General features: G+C 35.1%; 1 protein-coding gene across 1 annotated transcript in view; it reads right to left on the reverse strand.

Moving 5' to 3' along the window:
• Positions 1 to 10,569: 10,569 nt before the first annotated feature.
• LOC150097515 (U5 small nuclear ribonucleoprotein 40 kDa protein-like) overlaps positions 10,570 to 19,778 on the reverse strand; it is a 90,204-nt gene continuing 80,995 nt past the window's right edge. The window contains exons 8-9 of the mRNA XM_090406880.1: positions 19,553 to 19,718; positions 10,570 to 11,003 (exon numbers count right to left, since the gene is read on the reverse strand). Coding sequence (XP_090263006.1) covers positions 10,954 to 11,003; positions 19,553 to 19,718 — 216 coding nt within the window. The 3' untranslated portion in view covers positions 10,570 to 10,953. The remainder of the gene's footprint in view (positions 11,004 to 19,552; positions 19,719 to 19,778) is intronic.

The raw sequence follows: 19,778 nt of genomic DNA on the forward strand, positions 1-19,778 counted from the left end.
GACCTTCCATGTCAACAGACGACGACCATATCGAGAGTTCGTGCTGTGATTCGTGGAAATCGTCGTTTAACTGTTCGAGAAGTTGCTGAAGAAGTGGGTATTAGCATAGGATCTTGCCATCGAATTTTGACTGAAAAACTTCAGATGCGTCGCGTCAGTGCAAAATTCGTGCCGCATTTGTTGACTGACATCAGACATCCGTTGTACCCCATCCATTCTATTCTCCGGACTTAGCTTTACAGCCTTTTCCTGCGTCCGAAATTTAAAACCACTTTGAAAGGACGTCATTTTCCAAACCATAGAGGATATTCAGAAAAATGCGATAAGAGAACTGCACGCCATCACTGAAAGTGCGTTCCAGTCTTTATAGCAAAAGTTCGGTCTTTTTTTGAACACACCTTATATATATATATATATACAGGGTGTTCGGGATAAATTTGACAGTTTCGTAAGGAAAAAGAAAATCTTCTTTGTATCTATTAAATTTAATGAATTGACAAAAAAACATTACAGGCAGAGTTAATTACAATACTATCAACAAGATTTACTCAAAATAACCACCATTAGCATCGATCACAGCTTCAATTCTGCTTCGGAACCTCGAACAAGCTGATGCTACAGTCTCCCTGGGAAGGGCCGCAAAAACTGTTTTAATTTTATCCATTAACTGGGCTTTTGTATTACTGGAAGTGCGATTGGTGTCTTTTTCAACTGCGCCCCATACAAAATAATCCATGGGGTTAAGGTCTGGGGAGTTTGGAGGCCAAACATTTGGACTGGTGCAGTCGTAGAAATTTTCAGACAACCATTTTTGACTTTTCCCAGAGGTGTGGCAAGGGGCCGAATCCTGCTGCCATACATACGGCCTACCATTGGCTACCCTTGTTATCCAGGGCTTGACTACAGTTAGCAACTCCACGAACAAAGCCCGAATTCCAATGCCAGGGTTCTTCAACACCTGTTCCTGCAGATTTGCGAGGAATTCTGCTGTACGAACGCAATCAGATCGTCTGCTAGGGATCTTTCTTCTTGCTACATCCTCGTAGTCACCATTGCAAGTCTCTAGTTCATGCCTGATTGTTTTTACTGTATTCAGGGAGCATTGGGCAGCAGTCGTAATATCCTTATTTTGATGGCGGGCACGAATCATCATGATACAAGTTATTCTCTTCCATGATTCAGGTGGGTTCCAGCTATCCATCCTTTCTGACATCTTGTATATGAATGAAGAAGGGTCCAAACTTTTAAATGAAAAGAAGTGTGTGTTAATACATGTAACTTACGGAAAAATATAATTAATTATAAATATGTCAAATTTATCCCGAACACCCTGTATATATATATATATATATATATATATATAATTTTTTTTTTTAATTTGTTTTTTGAGTAGACCTAGAGATAAAAATAGAAACACTATATTTTACATCAAATAAACCACACTAGTTTTTTGTCTTAAAGGACTTCATTGGGTACATTACATGAGGGAAATACAAACAAACATTGCGAGAGAAATATCTGTTCATTGAAACGCTAACGTATTGATATTTGAAAACGTTCTGTGTATCACTTCATTGTTGAGCGTGGCTTTCATGATCGCGTGAACGCCAAAGTTGGATAGCAGCGCAGCGATAATCCGAGAGATTATAATTGAGATTAGTGTTTAGATGTATTGGATTGAGGACAATTTCTTTAGATTCCACAAGTTTTTTTCTAGTTCGTCATAGCATCGAAAAGTGCTTTCCAATTTGCTCAAGTGATAGAGTTTTCGTCGTTAGCATCAGCAGAATTGAAGACATGGTTAGATAGAGAGCTGGCTCTAGTTCTGCTATGTGTAATGTCGCTCTTATGTTTTTCTAGACCAGGGCGGCCGGTGAAAATTTTAAGTGGGAGTGCTGCATATACAAAATAAACAAATTTAAGAATTCTTTTTTTTCCTAATCAGTAACCCATTTATTAATAAATCATCATCATGCATATCAAGGATTTAGGCCTAGTGTGACCTGTTCCGCTAGGCCTAAATCCAGGACGTCCTCTTAAACGATTCAAGAGAATCGTTTAAGAGGACGTCCTGGTTTTATTTTTCCTAATGGCTTGTATTTTAAGGCTTGTTTTGGTAGTCTTTCTATTTTCATTCTTTGAACGTGTTCCATCCATTTATGTTTATATTTTTTAATTTTTTCTATTACTCACTCTGGTTTAATTCTTTCATAATTTCTTCGTTTCTTTTGTGATCAAAATTTATGCAAAATTAATTAAAAACTGCAAAAGGGTATATTTTGCAGTTTTTCTCATAAATAAACTTCATTTCTGCTGTTATTAATCTTTGTCTTTTTGTTTTATTGTCCAGATTTCGCTTCCATGCATTAAGACTTGTAGGGCTAATGTATTGTATACTTTTAGTCTGATTTGTTTTTGAACTAGGTTTGGTTTAAATATAGAGTTAATTGCACCTCTTATTTTTAAATATTTTGCAATTTTTACGTTTATATCTTTTTCATTTTCATATTTGATCATACATCCTAGGTAGTTTTATTATTATTATTATTCCTGACACCTCCAAGGAGTCCGAAGACTCATCGCGGGAGGACACCTACTACACAACCGTCTCTAGCACTACCAATCATCTCCATCAACGCCATCTACCGCCCACAACTGCAACTAGTATTTTTTGTCTGTAAATTGCGTGTGTTCTGAAGGGCCGATTTGTCTGTATGCGGGATGAAAAACCCGAGTTTCCGGGAGATAAAACCCTGCTACCTTCGTATGAGATCGGCTAACTCACCTTCGATTGAAAAAATCCACATAAAGATTCCTCCCGTCGCGACGAGAATCGAACTTAGGCCTATTCCAATCGTAGGGAACCATGTACCGTCGTTCTTCCAATTGCGCTACGAAGGAGTTTTATTAGTTAAATAAATTCACCTGTTCTAAGATCTTGTTATCTATTACTATCTTAGTTCTTGCTGGATTGTCCTTTAAAGGTCATAGTTTTTTTTCTGTTGATATTATCATACCATAATCTTTGGCTATCTCATTTAGATCTAAAATAGCTTTCTGTAAGTGATCTTCAGAATTTGTAATTATTATTTGGTCGTCGGCAAAAAGGAGTGTGTTTAAGTTCACAGTAGGAGAAAGTTTAATACCTTGATGGAAATTTTTATTCCATTTTATTATTATTTCATGTAGGCAAATATTAAAAAGAGTTGCTGAGAGGGGACATCCCTGTGGGATCCCTTCGTTTATCTCTCTCTCGTATGTGATAGCTCATGATTTAATCTTATTTGTATTTGATTATTTTCATATATACTTATAGCTTTTAGGATATGATTTGGTATTTGTCTTTCATTTAATATGTTAAATAAAATGCTTCTTTTTAATTTTGCCAAATGCTTTTTCAAAGTCAATAAATACAATATACAATGTGTTTCTAAATTGTATTCTCTTCTTTTCTCTATTATTAATTTTAGGCAAACGGCTGGGTCTATACATGATCGTCCTTTTCTAAACCCATTCTGTACTTCTAAAATAAAGTTTTCGGAATATTTCATTAGTTTGCTATTTAAAATTCTGCTATATATTTTGTAACCTCTATAGTTTTTAGGGACGTCTCTATTACCTTTTTTAAAGATAGGAATCACAACTGCTTTTTTCCATTCTATCGGGGGGTTACCAGTTGTATATAAATTTTATTTAAAAATAATAGGCGTCTTTCTTTGAATCTTGATCCTGCATATTTATACAGTTCTGAACCTAGCTTATCTTCTCCACGTGATTTTCAGTTTCTTGTTTCTTTCAGGCTAATTTCTAATTCTTCTTTAGTTATTTCCTTTTCATTTTCATTAAGTGTTTGCCAGTTGTCTTTTTAAAAATATTTATCTGTCCACAATTCTGTGTAGAAATTCTAATTTCAATTGGGTGTTTAATTTCATGTTTTCATTAGTATCTACATTTAGATGTTTCAAAATCTTATGTACATTAGGTCTTATTTTATATAAATCATGTTATAAATTAGAAACGAATTTGTTCCATGATTCTCTGTCTTTTTCTGACATCTCTTTTAGCTATGACTCTTATTCTTTTATATTCTATTTTATCTTCTAATCTTTTACTGCTTAACCATTTCTTCCCAAGTTAGTCGATCTCTGGCAGGCGCAAGCGGGTTTTATTCTCCTGGAAACTAGGGTTTTTCGTCCTGTAAACACAACAAAATTGACCGTATATATTTTAATGTCTGAAATAGCCCACACTATTTCAGACATTAAAATATATTAAAAAAATAGTGTTGTGACCACGAGATGGAGGCACTTGTTAGCCGTCTCTTCACTGCAAGCTGTTTAAATTAGTGATAGAATTGGACCTGATCTTTGAATAGCTATTGGTGAACATTGAACTGTCCACTCAGTCTCCAAAATTTAGACAGGGCTAAAACTGCCTTGCCTACTCTCTATAATGGAATAAAAGGCATTAGTTGATTTTTTTGGGGGGGAGGGGGTCCAGAAACCCTGCTCTAATGACAAATGTGACTTTTTAAGGTTGCCTCTAGCCTCCAATAAGCAGGGAAGAGTGATAACACACTGGGTGATGAAATTCATCTCCCACCTAGAGACAATCACAAACATCCATGCCCATGGCAGATTCGAACCTACAGCCTATTGGTTGGGGAATGGATAGGCTAACCACTTCACCAAACAGGACTGCCAAATCCATGTAGCATTCTGCAGTGTCAAAAATGTTCACATCATTCTACGCCACTTCCGATTTCATCCACCTTCAGCCCGATCTTTTTTCCAGCCATCAAATATCTAATTTTCTAATCTTTATTTTTAAAGACCATATCACCTTATATTAGCTCTGCAAGTTGTCAAGTTCCTTCCTAATATAGTATTTAAATAGGATGCTACCATTGATGCCATCTCTTTATTCCTCTAATTTTTCTGAAAATCTCTTCTCTGCTGTCTAATATTTGATCAATTGTTTTCTTTCGAATCCATACCTCAGATCCCTAAGTTAAAACTAGTTTCAACACTGTCTTGTATATAGTACTAGTTTAGTGTTTGGGCCAATTTCTCTTATTCTGTATAATTTTATTCAATTGGATCCCCACTATACTGCAATGCTAATCCTGTTGACAATTTCCATAAAGGTCAAAGCTGGATAAGTGGGAGAAGACTGCCATGAAGTGGCCCACACTTTGAACCTTTTTTGAACTTTTACAGTTAATTCTAAAATAGTCCTGAGAACTCTTTTCCAAATATTGTAATACTGCTGCGAATTTTCCTCACAATTGCTGTAAGTGTTGCTAGTTGTGAGAAGTTTTTTCTAAATAAAATTGATTAAGAATTACCTGCATTACTATTGTTAGATCTGAAATAAACAACTTCAAATTTTACACGACGTCACCATTCCAGAATCTAACAATTAACAAAAAATATATATGCATACTTATCTTTTAGCGCAGTGTAACTATGTTTTTCCTTGTAACAACATCTTGTATGATAAACTGTGAATTATGTGAATTTAAATTAATGTATCTATATGTCTAGCATGAATGTAAGTCAGCAAAAGGGGCAGATATGAGAAATCATTAGTGAAATATTATAAATGAAAGAATGCATATTATTCAGCAACATAGGGCAAAAATCGCCCTAATACTATAAGAGCAGCGTAAGCACCCGCGGGCATCACATCTAAGAAGACATCATGACGCATACGTTCCCGGAAACAAGAAGTCCCGTATGTTGATCGGCGAAGTCACCCAGCCTGAGACGATAAGAGAAATTCAAACTCGGAAAGGTGGCACTCTAGGGGAGCGTATAAAACCCGCGACACGGAAGTAAGTCACCCCATTTTTTTCTTGTTCCTGCATTTCTCTTCGTGTGCTCCAAGAGTTCATCATAGTTCAGCTCTCATTTTTGAGGGCTGACTTACAAAAAGTTCCGGCATGACACCACAGCAGATTTCGGCAAGATTAACCGTAGGCCGTCAATGTAGCCAAGTAGTAGACAACACTCAAGAGGTTGTAGTCAGATGTCTACATCTACACTTAAGGTAGAAAAAAACCCATCATAAACCTGAAATGTGGAAAGGCAGCTGGAGTAGATGATATTCAACCAGAAATGCTTACGTATTGGGGTATAAAAGTTTTACAGTGGCTACACTTCATAATTCAGAAAGCCTGGTAAGAGGATTGAATTCTGGATGACAAGAGTAGAGTTCTCGCAGTATACATAAAAAGGGAAATAAAACTAAATGTGAGAATTGCTAAGGAAGATTTATGGACGTATACTTGAGAAACAGCTAAGAAAAATTGTGGAAGGGGGGACTTGGAGAAGAATAAGCTGGATTCAGGACAAGCATAGATTGTCAGGATAGGATTTCCACTTCAATACAAACAGTTGAAAAATCATGGGACGGCTGATCTTGAAAGGAAATTGGAACATTATCAAAATAAGTGGGAGTGAAGTAGGATCTTTCTTGTGGGTAATAAGGCAGGCATAAATTTTTATGGCTTTGAAATTGACTAAGATGTCTTCATCCCATTTGATGACAGTGAGGAGATCAATATTTAAGTATTTAGTGATGGGAGATATTGAGGCTTCTGTCATATGAATACTACTTTTTGAATCAGGAAGAGGATTGAGGATTGCCATTGGCAAAATTGTAAATAGGATTTGATGTCAGAGAGAAAGTCATTGCTGTAAAGGAGGATGAACTTGGGTGAGAGAGTACAGAACCCTGGCAAACTCCAGCATTGATAAAGAACTCTGATGAGAGTAAGCCATCTACCATGACATGCAAAACAAGTGTGGAAGCTGGCAATCCAATCCAAGCATAGGAGGGAGAACAGATTACCCTCCTGAACAGATTACCATAAAATGGTAATCTGTTCAGGCCTCAATGCCAGACATGATTGAATGCCTCTGAAATATTGAGGGTGACCACATGGGTTTCTCAAAATCTTTCCATGGCCTATTTCCAAAGGCAGGTGAAATTAGCAAAAAAAGGTCAACTGCAGAATGAGAATGGCAGAATCCATGTTAGTGATTGTGCAGGTAATGAAGAAGTTGGTTGTTGATAACTTTCTTCATCACTTTTGAGAATACTGGTGAAAGCAGTGGGACAATAGTAATGTGCCTGACTTTTGTCTCCCTTTTTAGGTATAGGCTGGATGAGGGCTTGCTTCCATGCTGGTGGGTAGTTGAATACGATTGCTTATATACACGATACAGGAAGGATGTTAATTCTGAGGCACAAGTTTTGAGCATGACTGAAGGAATACCATCTGGAACAGGAGCCTTATTAGAATTGAGATTAATCAGGGTTTTCCTGATCCTTCTGAAACAAGTTCAGAGGAGACATGCAATAGGCAGTTCGTGATAGTGAGGCAGATGATTTGTCTTAGTCATCTGAACAAGAGTTAGAGAAAAAAACTGATGCCAAGAGGTCAGTCTGCCTTTTCCTTTGGTGAGGTTACCATGGTACTATTAGGATCTGAGAGAGGTGAGAACAAAGAAAGGCAGAAGTTATACCAAACAACCTTAACGAGCAACAAGAATGTTCAACTACCAGTTGAGCAGGAGGCAAGTTTATTGCATTTCATTTTTATGAAGTTTGCTTTTGAATAATTGCTAACATTTTTACATTTGTTTGGGCTGCTGTGTAAGCTGAATGAGAAGCTGGATGAGAAACATATGATACATTTTTATTATGGAATGCAGAGGCATATTTTTAGAAAACCCAGACTTGGATAGGGGTGTCAGGGGTTTACAGTGGAGTGGGAAATGAAGGCTGTCATTCCAGTGAAGATTAATTCAGCTGTCAGTTCAGTACAGATGTTTGGATCAGAAGAGTGAAAGGTAATCTATGGAAAAGAGGCATAATTCCAAACAACCCAGTTGGCACAAATGTAGTACCATAGTGCTCAGAATGGTTGGTAGGAGAACAAACTGTAGAGACGACTTGTATAAGACTGTGGTCAGAGTTGCCAAGAGTAGAGTAGATATCTGCAGTGTATTTGGAGGGAGAGTTAGTTAAGAAAAGGTCCAGAGTGTTGGAAAAATGCTGAAGATTGTCTAGTATTCTAGTTGGTAGAATACTATTTAACTTATTATTTGTGATAGATCATGACTGATGGCAAATGATTCAGTTTCTTTTCCAGCTTGATCTATGAAGTCGGAGCAGAGGGGCCAGTTTGTGCTATGGACGTTAAACTATCCCAAGGAAGTCAATCTTACAATTTGGGTAATAAGGTTGTCAGAGTTAGGAGAGTGGTAAAGACAACAAATGAAGACTATAAAATAAGGTAAGGAAATCTTAAGCCAGAGAAGATAGAACAGTAGAGACCCCAGCTTAGATGGCCTTTGGCAAAGGATATCAGATTTGATGCAAGCACATTTCTCCCTTTTTTTGTGGTTTGCAAGATGAAGTTGGAACAGTTGAGCTGGGCTGTGCTCGTGGAAGATGCCAATGGGGATTCCATTAGGAAAAGGAGATCATGTGATGTACATCATTGATGTTTGCATGCTGAATGTTGGTGGAATGGATACAAGTATTTTTTGTTGGATGAAATTTAGGTGTTATTTTGTGGTGGGGGGGGGGAGAGCAGATACGTTTTTATTATATTTTACAATTTTTTTGTTATTTTTTATGGGAGATTTTATTATATTCCAAGTTAAAATGATAGTATTTGTATGACCATCATACACTCTTATAAAAAAGAGATAGTGTGCATCTTTCCTTATCATACAGTTGATTTTACATCAAAATATTTTCCTATACCTCCTTTAATTCTAACTGCTTACTTATGACTTAAGTATATATTATATATTGTTCCATATAACATCCCATTTATATCATATAATTGTAGCATGCTGAACAGTTTTTTTGTCTTAGCACCTTGTATGCTTTTTCCAGATCTATAAAACTTAAATACATATTCCTTGTTATATTCCCATCAGAAACTATTTGCTTAAAGCAAACAAAAATGTAATTTGGTCAGCTAAGTTCCAAATTGCCAATCCTTCCTTGTTCTTTCAAGTATTGAGGCAGATACAACTAAAAGGACACATCACAATGAAGATGATGATCAGACATTAGGTCAGAAACCATAGCCTCTTAAGGAATGTGGAGCATTGACTATGTGATGATCTCCCAGTTATCTAGCTCTGACCCTTAAGCAACCCCTTTATTTTTTAAATAATTTTTAAAAAATATTTCTTAAAATAATTATTTAAAATAATTTCAGCATCATTTTCTCTCAATTCTAAGGTTACAGATTAAGTTCTCCTGCATTTAAAATACAGCACATGCTATAATTTTCAATTTATTTCTCTTTATCTGTAAGTACTGATAATGGTTTTGAAACAAGACCGAAAATTCTGGTCGCATTAAATAATTTATTTCCAATGTCCCTCTCTCTTAATTGTCCATTCCTTAAAAACCTATATTTCAACATACTCCAATATGATAGTAGTCTTCATAAATTTCCTTATTTGTGATATTTGAATGAACAGAAAGTTTACCATTCAAATTACTTCTATGTGCATACTAATTTTACAGAGAAAAAATTTCTGAAATTTTTGAGACTGTGATATCCATCTGTAAGTCCATCATTTTTGTTCGTAACATTGTTTTAACTGTGTTGTCTTATGGAAATTGTTTGCTTTCACATTGTTAGATGGTTAGAAGAAAGATGTTATATAAGTTCAATTCTAGTTGCTGACAACAGGAACTTTTTCTACACTTAATTTCAGGCATTATAGCCAGTTGCTGAGTTAGCTGATGGTAGGTAACTATGGTGGTTTCCTCTGAGAAACTTGGGTTTTCACCCTGCAACTTACTATCAACCACCTCACATTATTTAAGAAAATATATTAGGGACCATAAGATGGTTGGTGGCTGTCTGCCATGCTTGCCTTTCTGGATGTCTCGAGCCATCTATCAGCGGAATCTTTGGATGGAGATTAGCTCTCCATTAATATTCAGAAAGTCAGTTATGCTTGAATAGCCTCACCTATTCTCTTTGGGGAATAAAAGGAGTCAGAGGATAGAGATTTGTTTTTAACTTAAAATATTTTTGTTAAAGATTAGCAAAACAAGTGTTCTCTGCCAGGTTGGCAGGAAAACGACCCAGAGGAAGATCAAGATTTAGGTGGATTTGATACGGTACAATGTGCCTTAGACAACAGAAATATAAGATCTGATAATGATAATATTGGAGTCTTGACAAGTAATAGACTGATTTGGAGGAAAATTGTAGATAGAAAGTTAGTAATGGTGTAAATTTTTCATGTAGTACTATCATATCCTGTACATCCCCTTGAGGGTACATGTCAGGAATTTGATGATGATGATATTTTTGTTAAATGAGAGAATAAACAGAAATTAATCTTCATGGAATAATGCATTTCTGAAGCATTACTAATTGTATTATTGATTCATGTATTGTAAGTGCATGTGTAACATAATACTTTTGCATGATAGTTTTAGAAGGCTAAAGGTAAGCTTCATATTGTTTATGAAGACCAAAGTTCTAATAATGTTTAATGCAACAATTTACTTAACAATTTAAGAAAAAATTTTATTTACATGATGAGAATTATGATTAAAAATATGGCCGACATTTTACATGACTGACAATTTAGTTTACTACAGGTCAAAGTGATTAGATAAAAACCATATTCCTGTTCATAATTTGGTTAAGAACATCTAGCCAATCAAAGATTCACAGGAGAATCATAAATTTATAGCTGAAAACTTTAAGCAATTTTCTTTGTTAATCACTAAATTTTATATTTTGGAAGTTATCTAATCACTATGCATATCTATCCAGCGTTTGAACATAAAATATACACATCAATAAATATGAGGGATTGCATCTATGTTTTTCATTATGTGAAACTGAAATAATACAGAACAGAAAAGGAAAATTTCCATCTCTCTTCAACAGGTCTATTCTATCTCACCCAAATAGATCTGTTTATCACTTGAGCAGGATAAAACTGCAAAGATAAGTAAATGAAAGATATTTGTTAAAAAATATACACATAAAAAATATGCAAATAAAATATGGTCATTAAAAATACAAAAAAGGCACATTGACAAATGGAAAAGATGGTACCTCAATTTTTTGCAAATTTTATATAATTTTCAATGTAGCTGTTGGGTGATGAATGTAATATGTGAAAAAAATTCCGATTATTTTTGTATATTTTCATTACTTTTCTTTTCTTGTTGTTTTTCATTTTTATTCATATGCTTAAAGTAAGCAGCAGAGATGTATCAAATGAATATAAATATGTTATTTAGCAAAGTTTGCTCAGGTATGATGATGGATTATAAAACTTTGGTATCCAGATTTGAAAACATTTACAGAATGAATGCAAACTGTTATTATTATTATTATTATTATTATTATCTAACAGTAAGTGCTACAACAACTTAATTGCAAATCTTTCTTTAATAACATATATGATTTAATAGTATTCATCATTAAAAGAAGAAAGAGCAGCTTCAGGATTGCAGTGTATTACACTCTGGTTATTTTGTATTGCAAAATGCTTTATACCTACAAAAAGAAGGCACAGCCATGGGCTCACCATTATCCTCCCCCCCCACACACACACATTGCTAACTTTTATATGGAACATTTTGAGCAACATGCTCTACATTCCTCTCCTTTAAAACCCAACGTCTGGCTTAGATACGTTGATGATGTCTTTGCGATCAAACTCTTACCTACTTTTATAAAATCTTTGTAACAACTACTCCATAGATACTGATAAGTAATAGACATAGTCTTTGCAACACCCTTGTGCAATAGAAGTGCTACATTCTTTCCACTCCTATGCTCTTATTTTTTTGCCTGCTGTGTTTCAATTGAACAGTTTCTTCTGCATCTGACACCCACATTCCATATATATCTAGTATTTAGTGCTTTGGCCTGAAGATATCACACATGGACAACAGGCGCACTAATATGAAAGTGTAAATATATCTGGTTACTTCTATAACCTCAATGAAGCTCAGCATAAATCCACCTGATATTGAGTGTAGGTATGCTTTAATCTTCAATACAAGCACTTCAGCCAAATGGTGTTATACAGTTGCAGCACCATATATAGAGTACCAAAAGTCTGCAATAGTTCTGAAAAACTTGGCATGATGTTTTTCCTTAATTAAATTCATTTACTTCTAAAAAATAATGTCATATATGCACATTTAGGGCAAAAACAAACAAAACAGAACTACAAATTTTTGTTTTGTTTCACTTACTGGTGGTTTTTTGGAACAGGTGCATTGAGAAAGGAGGGGGAATTCCCCAGGTCCATAACTTCTAAGGGTCAAGTTATTATAATTATTATACATATTATTATATATAATAATATATTATTGATAATGTAAGAAGGCTAAACACTGTGTAAAACTAGCTAAACAAAAGTCATGGGAGGACTTTGGTAAAAAAATTGAAAATAAATATCAAGGTGATAAGATATTCTGGAGGTTGTTGAAGAAGCTTAGAAATGGAGGAAAGAGTGCTGTAGTGCCTGTAAAAGGAATTAGAGATGATAAAGGTGACATGAAAATGGGAGAAAAAGATATCCTTGAAGTATGGAGTAATTACTTCGAAAAATTGCTAAATAAAACAATCAGTGATAGCACAGTGGTAAAAAACACTCAACAGGCATACGGTCAGGAATACATACTTGAAGTAGAAAAAGCCATCAAAGGCTTGAAATGTGGAAAGGCAACAGGAGTAGATGATATTCGACCAGAAATGCTGAAGTATGGTGGTATAAAGTCTTACAGTGGCTGCACTGAATAGTTCAGAAAGCCTAGACAGAGGGACGAATTCCCGATGATTGGAGGAGAGCTGTAATAGTACCCATATATAAAAAGTGAAATAAAACTGAATGTGAGAATTACAGAGGTATTTCCCTACTGAGTGTTTTGGGCAAGATTTATGCCAGTATACTTGAGAAACGGTTGAGAAGAATTGTGGAAGAAAAGCTTGGTGAAGAACAAGCTGGATTCACGCCAAATAGAGACTGTCAGGATCAGATCTTCACTTTATGACAACTGGTTGAGAAAGCACAGGAATATAACAAAGATCTGTAGTTAAGTTTTGTAGATCTGGAAAAAGTATATGACAAGGTGCCAAGAGAGAAGCTATTCAATACAATACAGTTATATGGTGTCAATGGGGCATCATATCAAGCAATACTTAGTCTTTATTTGAGTTGTAAGTCAGCAATTGGAATTGAAGGAAGTACAGGAAGATGGTTTAATGTTAAATCTGGTGTGTGACAAGGATGTACATTATCCCCTTTGTTATTCATTATCTATATGGATCACATTATGAAGGAAAATGGTATTAAACATGATATCAGAATTGGAGATGTTAATGTCAGCTCTTTGCTTTATGCGGAAGATGTTATACTTCTAAATAAATCCGCTACAAGTTTGCAAGATTCCCTGACTAAATTGAATAACTGCTGTAATAGATATGGTATGAAGGTCAGCAATAAAAAGACAAAGACAATGAAAATAGGTAGACTCGTTGAAAATGTCAACCGTGTTTTGAATAGGGAACCTGTGGAACAAGTAAAACATTTCAACTACTTAGGCACGATTTTTAGTGAAGATGATAAGTTAAATATGGAAATAGACAACAGAATCAGCAAAGCTGGTATGGCGGGAAGTCAATTGAATAAATTCATATGGAATAAGAGAGAAATTAGTCGGAACACTAAATTAGCTGTATACAAGACAGTGTTCAAACCAGTTTTAACTTATGGATCTGAGAGCTGGTTTAGAAGTAAAATACTTGATCAAAGACTAGAGACAGCAGATATGACAGTCCTGAGAAAGATTAGGGGCACGAACAGATGGCAATATCATATTAAAAATGAGGATATTAGGAAAGAACTTGACATTGTCAGCATCCAGGAATACCTGAGCAGAGCTAATCTCAGGTGGTATGGTCACTTGAACAGAATGGGCGAGGAAAGATTAGCAAAACAAGTGTTCTCTGCCAGGTTGGCAGGAAAATGACTCAGAGGAAGACCAAGATATAGATGGATTGATACGGTATAAAGTGCCTTAGACGATAGAAATATAAGATCTGATAATGTTAGAGTCTTTACAAGTAAAAGACTGATTTGGAGGAAAATTGTAAATAGGAAGTTAGTAATGATGTAAATTTTTCATGTAGTACTATCATATCCTGTACATCCCTTGAGGGTACATGTCAGGAATTTGATGATGATGATGATATATTAATATAATCTTTTAATATAGCATTGCTTGAAAACATTCGACTATTCTTAAACAATTGACAATTTACCGAGAGAATTCAAAATATATAATTTTAAATACCCGGTAGCATTTATCTAATTGTCTATTTTTAGTGTGCTAAGGATTGCAATAAATAGCATTCTTGGTTACTCACTGAAATGCTTTCCCTACTTTCCCCAGCAGCACGAGTGCCTGGAGTTGTTCACAGCAAGGGTATGTTCAGACTTTGGTCAGTGTATAGTTTGTTCATTTGTAAGAGACTATAACACTTCAGAACCCTGGTCAGAAGTGTATATGCAACTACAGCAATGATGCCACTACTGCAACAACAGAAACAGCCTCGAGTCCTGCACAGCCCACACTCACCTTTCTACAGGGGCTGCTAAGAATCTCGCAGATGAAAATAGGCCACCTCTTAAATCTATGAAAATGGCAATCGGTACCCTCAATACTCGAACTTTAGCAAGAGACTACAAAATAGATTTATTAATCAAAGAACTAACCAATATCAACTTAGATATCCTGCTAGTGAATGAAACAAAAAGATTGAAAGAACTGACAGCAAGATGGTACAACGGCTCACAGATACTCCTGAGAGCATCCTCAAACAATGGCAAACAAGGCAGAGTGGGCTTCATTGTTAAATCTAAGCTCACCAAGTCAATCCTTTCTTGTTACATCATATCTGAAAGAATAGGTGTACTCCTAATTGGAACAGAGAACAATATAACAATAAAATTAATATCCTGATATGCTCCAACATCTGTAGCTGATAATCAAGAAATAGAAAATTTTTACATGAATCTGAACAAGCATTAAATTACAAGTCAACATACACATTTGTTGGTGGTGACTTTAATGCAAAATAGGATGTGGAAAAGAAAATGAAAAGTTTCAAGGTCCAAATGGCCTGGGAAAAAGAAATAGAAGAGGAGAGAGAGAGAGAGATTAGATGGATTTGCTGCAGCTGAACAACTCTTTATCGTGAGCACTTTTTTCAACAAACACCCAGGAAGAAGATGAACTTGGCAATCACCGAATGGAGAGAGACAAAATGAAATCGACTACATTTTAACAGACCATAAAAGACTGGTACAAAATGTTGGTACAATAGGCAAAACATACTTCAACATAGATTTTGACCACACTCCTCAGAGCCATTATAAGAATAGATCACAAAAAAGAACAACATATCTTGGCAACATCAAACCACAAAAGACAACCCAAACAAATAGACTACCACAAGTTCAGGAAGTACATAGAAGAGAACTGAATGGACTATTAAGAACTGTTACATAAATGATGACTATATTGAATTTATTAATAAATTCAACGAGTGCAAGAAAAAATCTGAAATTCCTGTGAAACAAAAGAAAAGAGAACGACTCTCACCTCAAACTATAGAACTACTGAAAAAGAGAAAAGAACTGAAGAAATCTGAAGGAAATTTTCTAGAATACAAAATTATCTGTAAGTTACTAAGGAAAAGAATTCCAGAAGACAACAAAGCTCTCAGGATACAAAAACTAAGAGAAGCAGTGCAGGCAAAAACCAGCCTGAAAAAAATAGAGAAAGACTTAAATTTAAACAGTCAATTCCATCTGCTTTACAGAATCAAAATGGAGAAAAACATACTAATAGAAAAAGGATAGAAGAAATTGTGCAGAATTTTTATAATGATCTTTATATTGAATTGCAACTAAGTGCCAAGTCTCAGAACCTATCATTCCAAAACAAAACAATATACCAGATGTAATTCCAGAAGAAATAGAACATGCCCTTAAGAAAATGAGTAAAGGTAAAGCCTCAGGACTTGATCATGTTAAGGCTGAAGAAATCCAACAAGCTGGACCAATTATTTTCAAAGCCTTGGCTTCCAGATTCACGTGGTACTTCAAAGAAAGAAAGATTCCAGAGGAATGGAAGACCTCAAAAACCATATTTCTATTCAAAAAAGGGAACAAGGAGGACATAAAAAACTATCGTCCAATCTGTTTACGCTTTCATATATATAAAATCATGAACAGAGTACTACTGAACAGAATTCAAAACACTCTCGAAGACAACTCCAGTAGAGAGCAGGCAGGATTCAGAAGAGGCTTCTCCACAACAGATCATATCCAGGTCATTTCACAACTAACAGCAAAATGCAGAGAAATACCAGATCTCTCTATTGATTTTAAAAAAGCATTTGATACCATAGAACACAATACAGTCATCAGTGCCTTACTGGAAATAAATGTGGACCCTACTTACATCCACATAATAAAAGAAATTAACAAAAATCAGACCACACAAATAACCCTATTTGATCAACCTATAAATATATATATAAAGAGGGGTCCAACGAGGAGATGTGATCTCCCCAAATCTATTTACCAGCACTTTAGAATACATTCTGAAAAAATAGACCTAATTGCAGGAATAAGCATAGATGGTGATAAACTACATATCCTTATTCGTATTTACGAATTTAGGGACACAAAACGTGTTGAAATGATTATTTTACTTATTATTAATAAAATAACAAATGACATTGCGACCCCTGTATTGAGGTCATCATCGGAAAAATACACATGTATATGAAAACAAGCTACATGCTTTTGCACTCTACAAAAGGTAAATTGAATCTACGCTGTTAACTGATCTTTTTCTTAGCTTGACCTCTAGTGGTATATATATATATAAAAAAATGCTAAAGTCCTCCTGTACTAAGATTTTCTTCTGGATTGTACAGTTCAGGTTGTTATTGAATGTTTAACAACAAAAAACACTTCAAGTCTTCTCGTATTGAGATTTTTCTTTGGCTTGTTCTGGTTGCTATAATGGTTGCAAATGGATCCTCCACATTCTTGGAATGGTTAGACTGTCATTTTTGCTCAGGTTAGGATTATGTTTGAGTATTTCACATGCTTCTTTAAATTTCCTCTCAAACCAGGTTTAGGTGGGGGTAGAGACTTGGAACCTTTCCAATCAATTCTTTGGTATGTCTGGAGTGCGTGGTTTGAAAGGCTGGTTGTTCCAAAATGGAGGTATTTAATGTGTCGTTTGTATTCGTGCTTCCTAATTAGGATGGTTCACCCTGTTTCCCCTATGTATGGTAGGTTACATGTGCATTGTATTTTGTAAACCCCTGGGTGAGCTAGGTGTGGAAGAGGATCTTTGGAAGAACTGAGTAGGTGTCTTAATTTTGTTGGGGTTTGAAGGTGGTTTTGATGTTGTATTTGTGTAGTGTTTTTTTGTCTATTTTTTCCAACACTAGACTCTCAGAATAACTCAGTGTGCAATAGAATGTAGGATTTGGAATATCAGCAAAATGGAACATGTTAGAAACATGGAACTAAGAAAGAGATCAGGCATAAAAGATGTGGTAACTGCAGTTACAAAATTCTAGATTTCGTTATTGGAAATTTGACCTGCTGATATAGTGCTGTAAATGAAATTTACAGTTCATTTGGATTTTTATGGCATTACTAACAGTCGATGACAACAAATTAAAACAGGATGCTAAAATTATAGCAACAAATATAACTGAGATATTTCCAAACAAATTGCTGGTGAAAAAATCCATTTACAAACCATACACACAGCTACTTTTGGTGAGAATCAATTGTTATCCCTTGAGCTATTAAATAAAATAAAAGAATTACACATTGAAACAGTGTTTCCTAATATTTGCATTGCTCTCAGAATATTTTGCATACTATCTGTAATTGGGGCCCATGCCAAAAAGATCATTCAGTGTATTGGCAAGAATTAAGAATGTGTTAAGATCTACTATGTGCCAAAATCGTCTCAATAGTCTAGGTACTTCGGCTATTGAAACAATGTTAGCCAGACAGACTTTGATCATATTATTCAAATGTTCACAAGTAAAAAAGCCAGAAAAGGTCTAATATAAATGCAATTATTTGTTATATAGTAAAGTTGTCAAAAGTCTTTTGTAAGAAAGAAATATTAACTGTTTATATTATATTATTATAAGTTTTGTGTGTGCAATTTCTTTTTTGATTCTTCTAGGCTGATATTGTTTATTAATTTGTTTGGTATTAATAAAACAGGGAAGTATAAAAATAATTGTTTTATTTATTTATTTTGGGGGCTTGCTAATAGCTTTTTTCCACCAAGCCTGGCATTGGGTCTCGATGCCCCAGTTTGGGAACTTGGCATATTGTGGCTTACTGAAGTTTCATGAAACTTGTGAAACATGTCTTCTGAAAAGTGCACCAGAATAATCTGAAATGTAATGTTTAACAAAAATACTGAAACTGGACCAAGGAGCAAAAAGCAATGTAGCTAGTATGTAATTTAAGATAATATTTCACAAAAATTAGGAAGAATAAAAAAAAACAAAAAAACACAGGTAGTAGATGAAAAGTGTCTCATGTGTAAACTAGATGGGTCGAAATATATACAAAACATATTATGAGTTTTGGTAATATCTCTAACCAAAAAAATTCAAAACAGCACCCTTTCAAAACAGACTTAACTGAGATGGAGCAAAATAAAAATTCAGAGGTTTCACATGTGAGTGTAACCTAGATGCATTTTATTATCTAATATAATCCAGATATTTAGAATCAAATGTAATTTTAATATAATACCACTTTATTCTTGAGAAATAACTTAACAGAAAACAGCATGTTACTGTTTGTCACTCTGATAGTAAAGGAGGTTATTATTTTACAGTATAATATAATTATCACTTAAGTATGATAATTATCAAATAGCATATATATATATATCTACTGTATAATATAAAATGATAAGCCTTTTTTTGTAACGTTTTTGTGTCACATTTTTTGTCAAGTCATTTGAAATGTTTTGAAACTCAGGGCTACCCTGAGTGTCGAGTCTTCAAAATTCAAGTCATCAGAATTCAAGGAGAACAGGCCTACCAGTCTGGAACTCAGGGGGGTTGGGCGCCGTATGCACCAGGGGGGAGGTCCCCCCTCTCCGAGTCTTCAAAATTCGAGTCATCAGAATTCAAGAAGAACTGGCCTACTAGTCCTGAACTCAGGGTTAGGAACTGTAGGTGCCAGGGGGCGGACCCCCCCCTTTTCGAGTTTTCAAAATTCGAGTCATCAGAATTCAAGAGAACCTACCTACCAGTCTGGAACACGGGGGATTGGGTGGCATAGGCGCCAAGGGGGGAACCCTCCCTTTCGAGTCATCAGAATTCAAGGAGAACCGGCCTACCCGTCCGGGCGTCAGAGCCCCCTTAGTATATATATATAAAAATAAGAATACTCACTTATTGATTCCCTAGGATGGAAGTCTACTTCATTTACTGAACCATTATGTCCTGGCAACTTGTAAAGTATCCTCCTAGTAGTTGTATCCCAAATATACACAAACCGATCTGCAGAACCTGCTGACACTTTGCTACCATCTGCAGACCAGGAACATCGAAGTAAATTCTGCAAACATTAAAAACATACTGCTATACTAATTTTTAAAAATATAAACATAGCAAACAT

This window comes from Typopeltis vanoorti, chromosome 17 (assembly GCF_054136105.1).
Source record: "Typopeltis vanoorti isolate ZY-2024b chromosome 17, IOZ_Tvanoo_1.0, whole genome shotgun sequence".
In the NCBI taxonomy this organism is placed as follows: domain Eukaryota; kingdom Metazoa; phylum Arthropoda; class Arachnida; order Uropygi; family Thelyphonidae; genus Typopeltis; species Typopeltis vanoorti.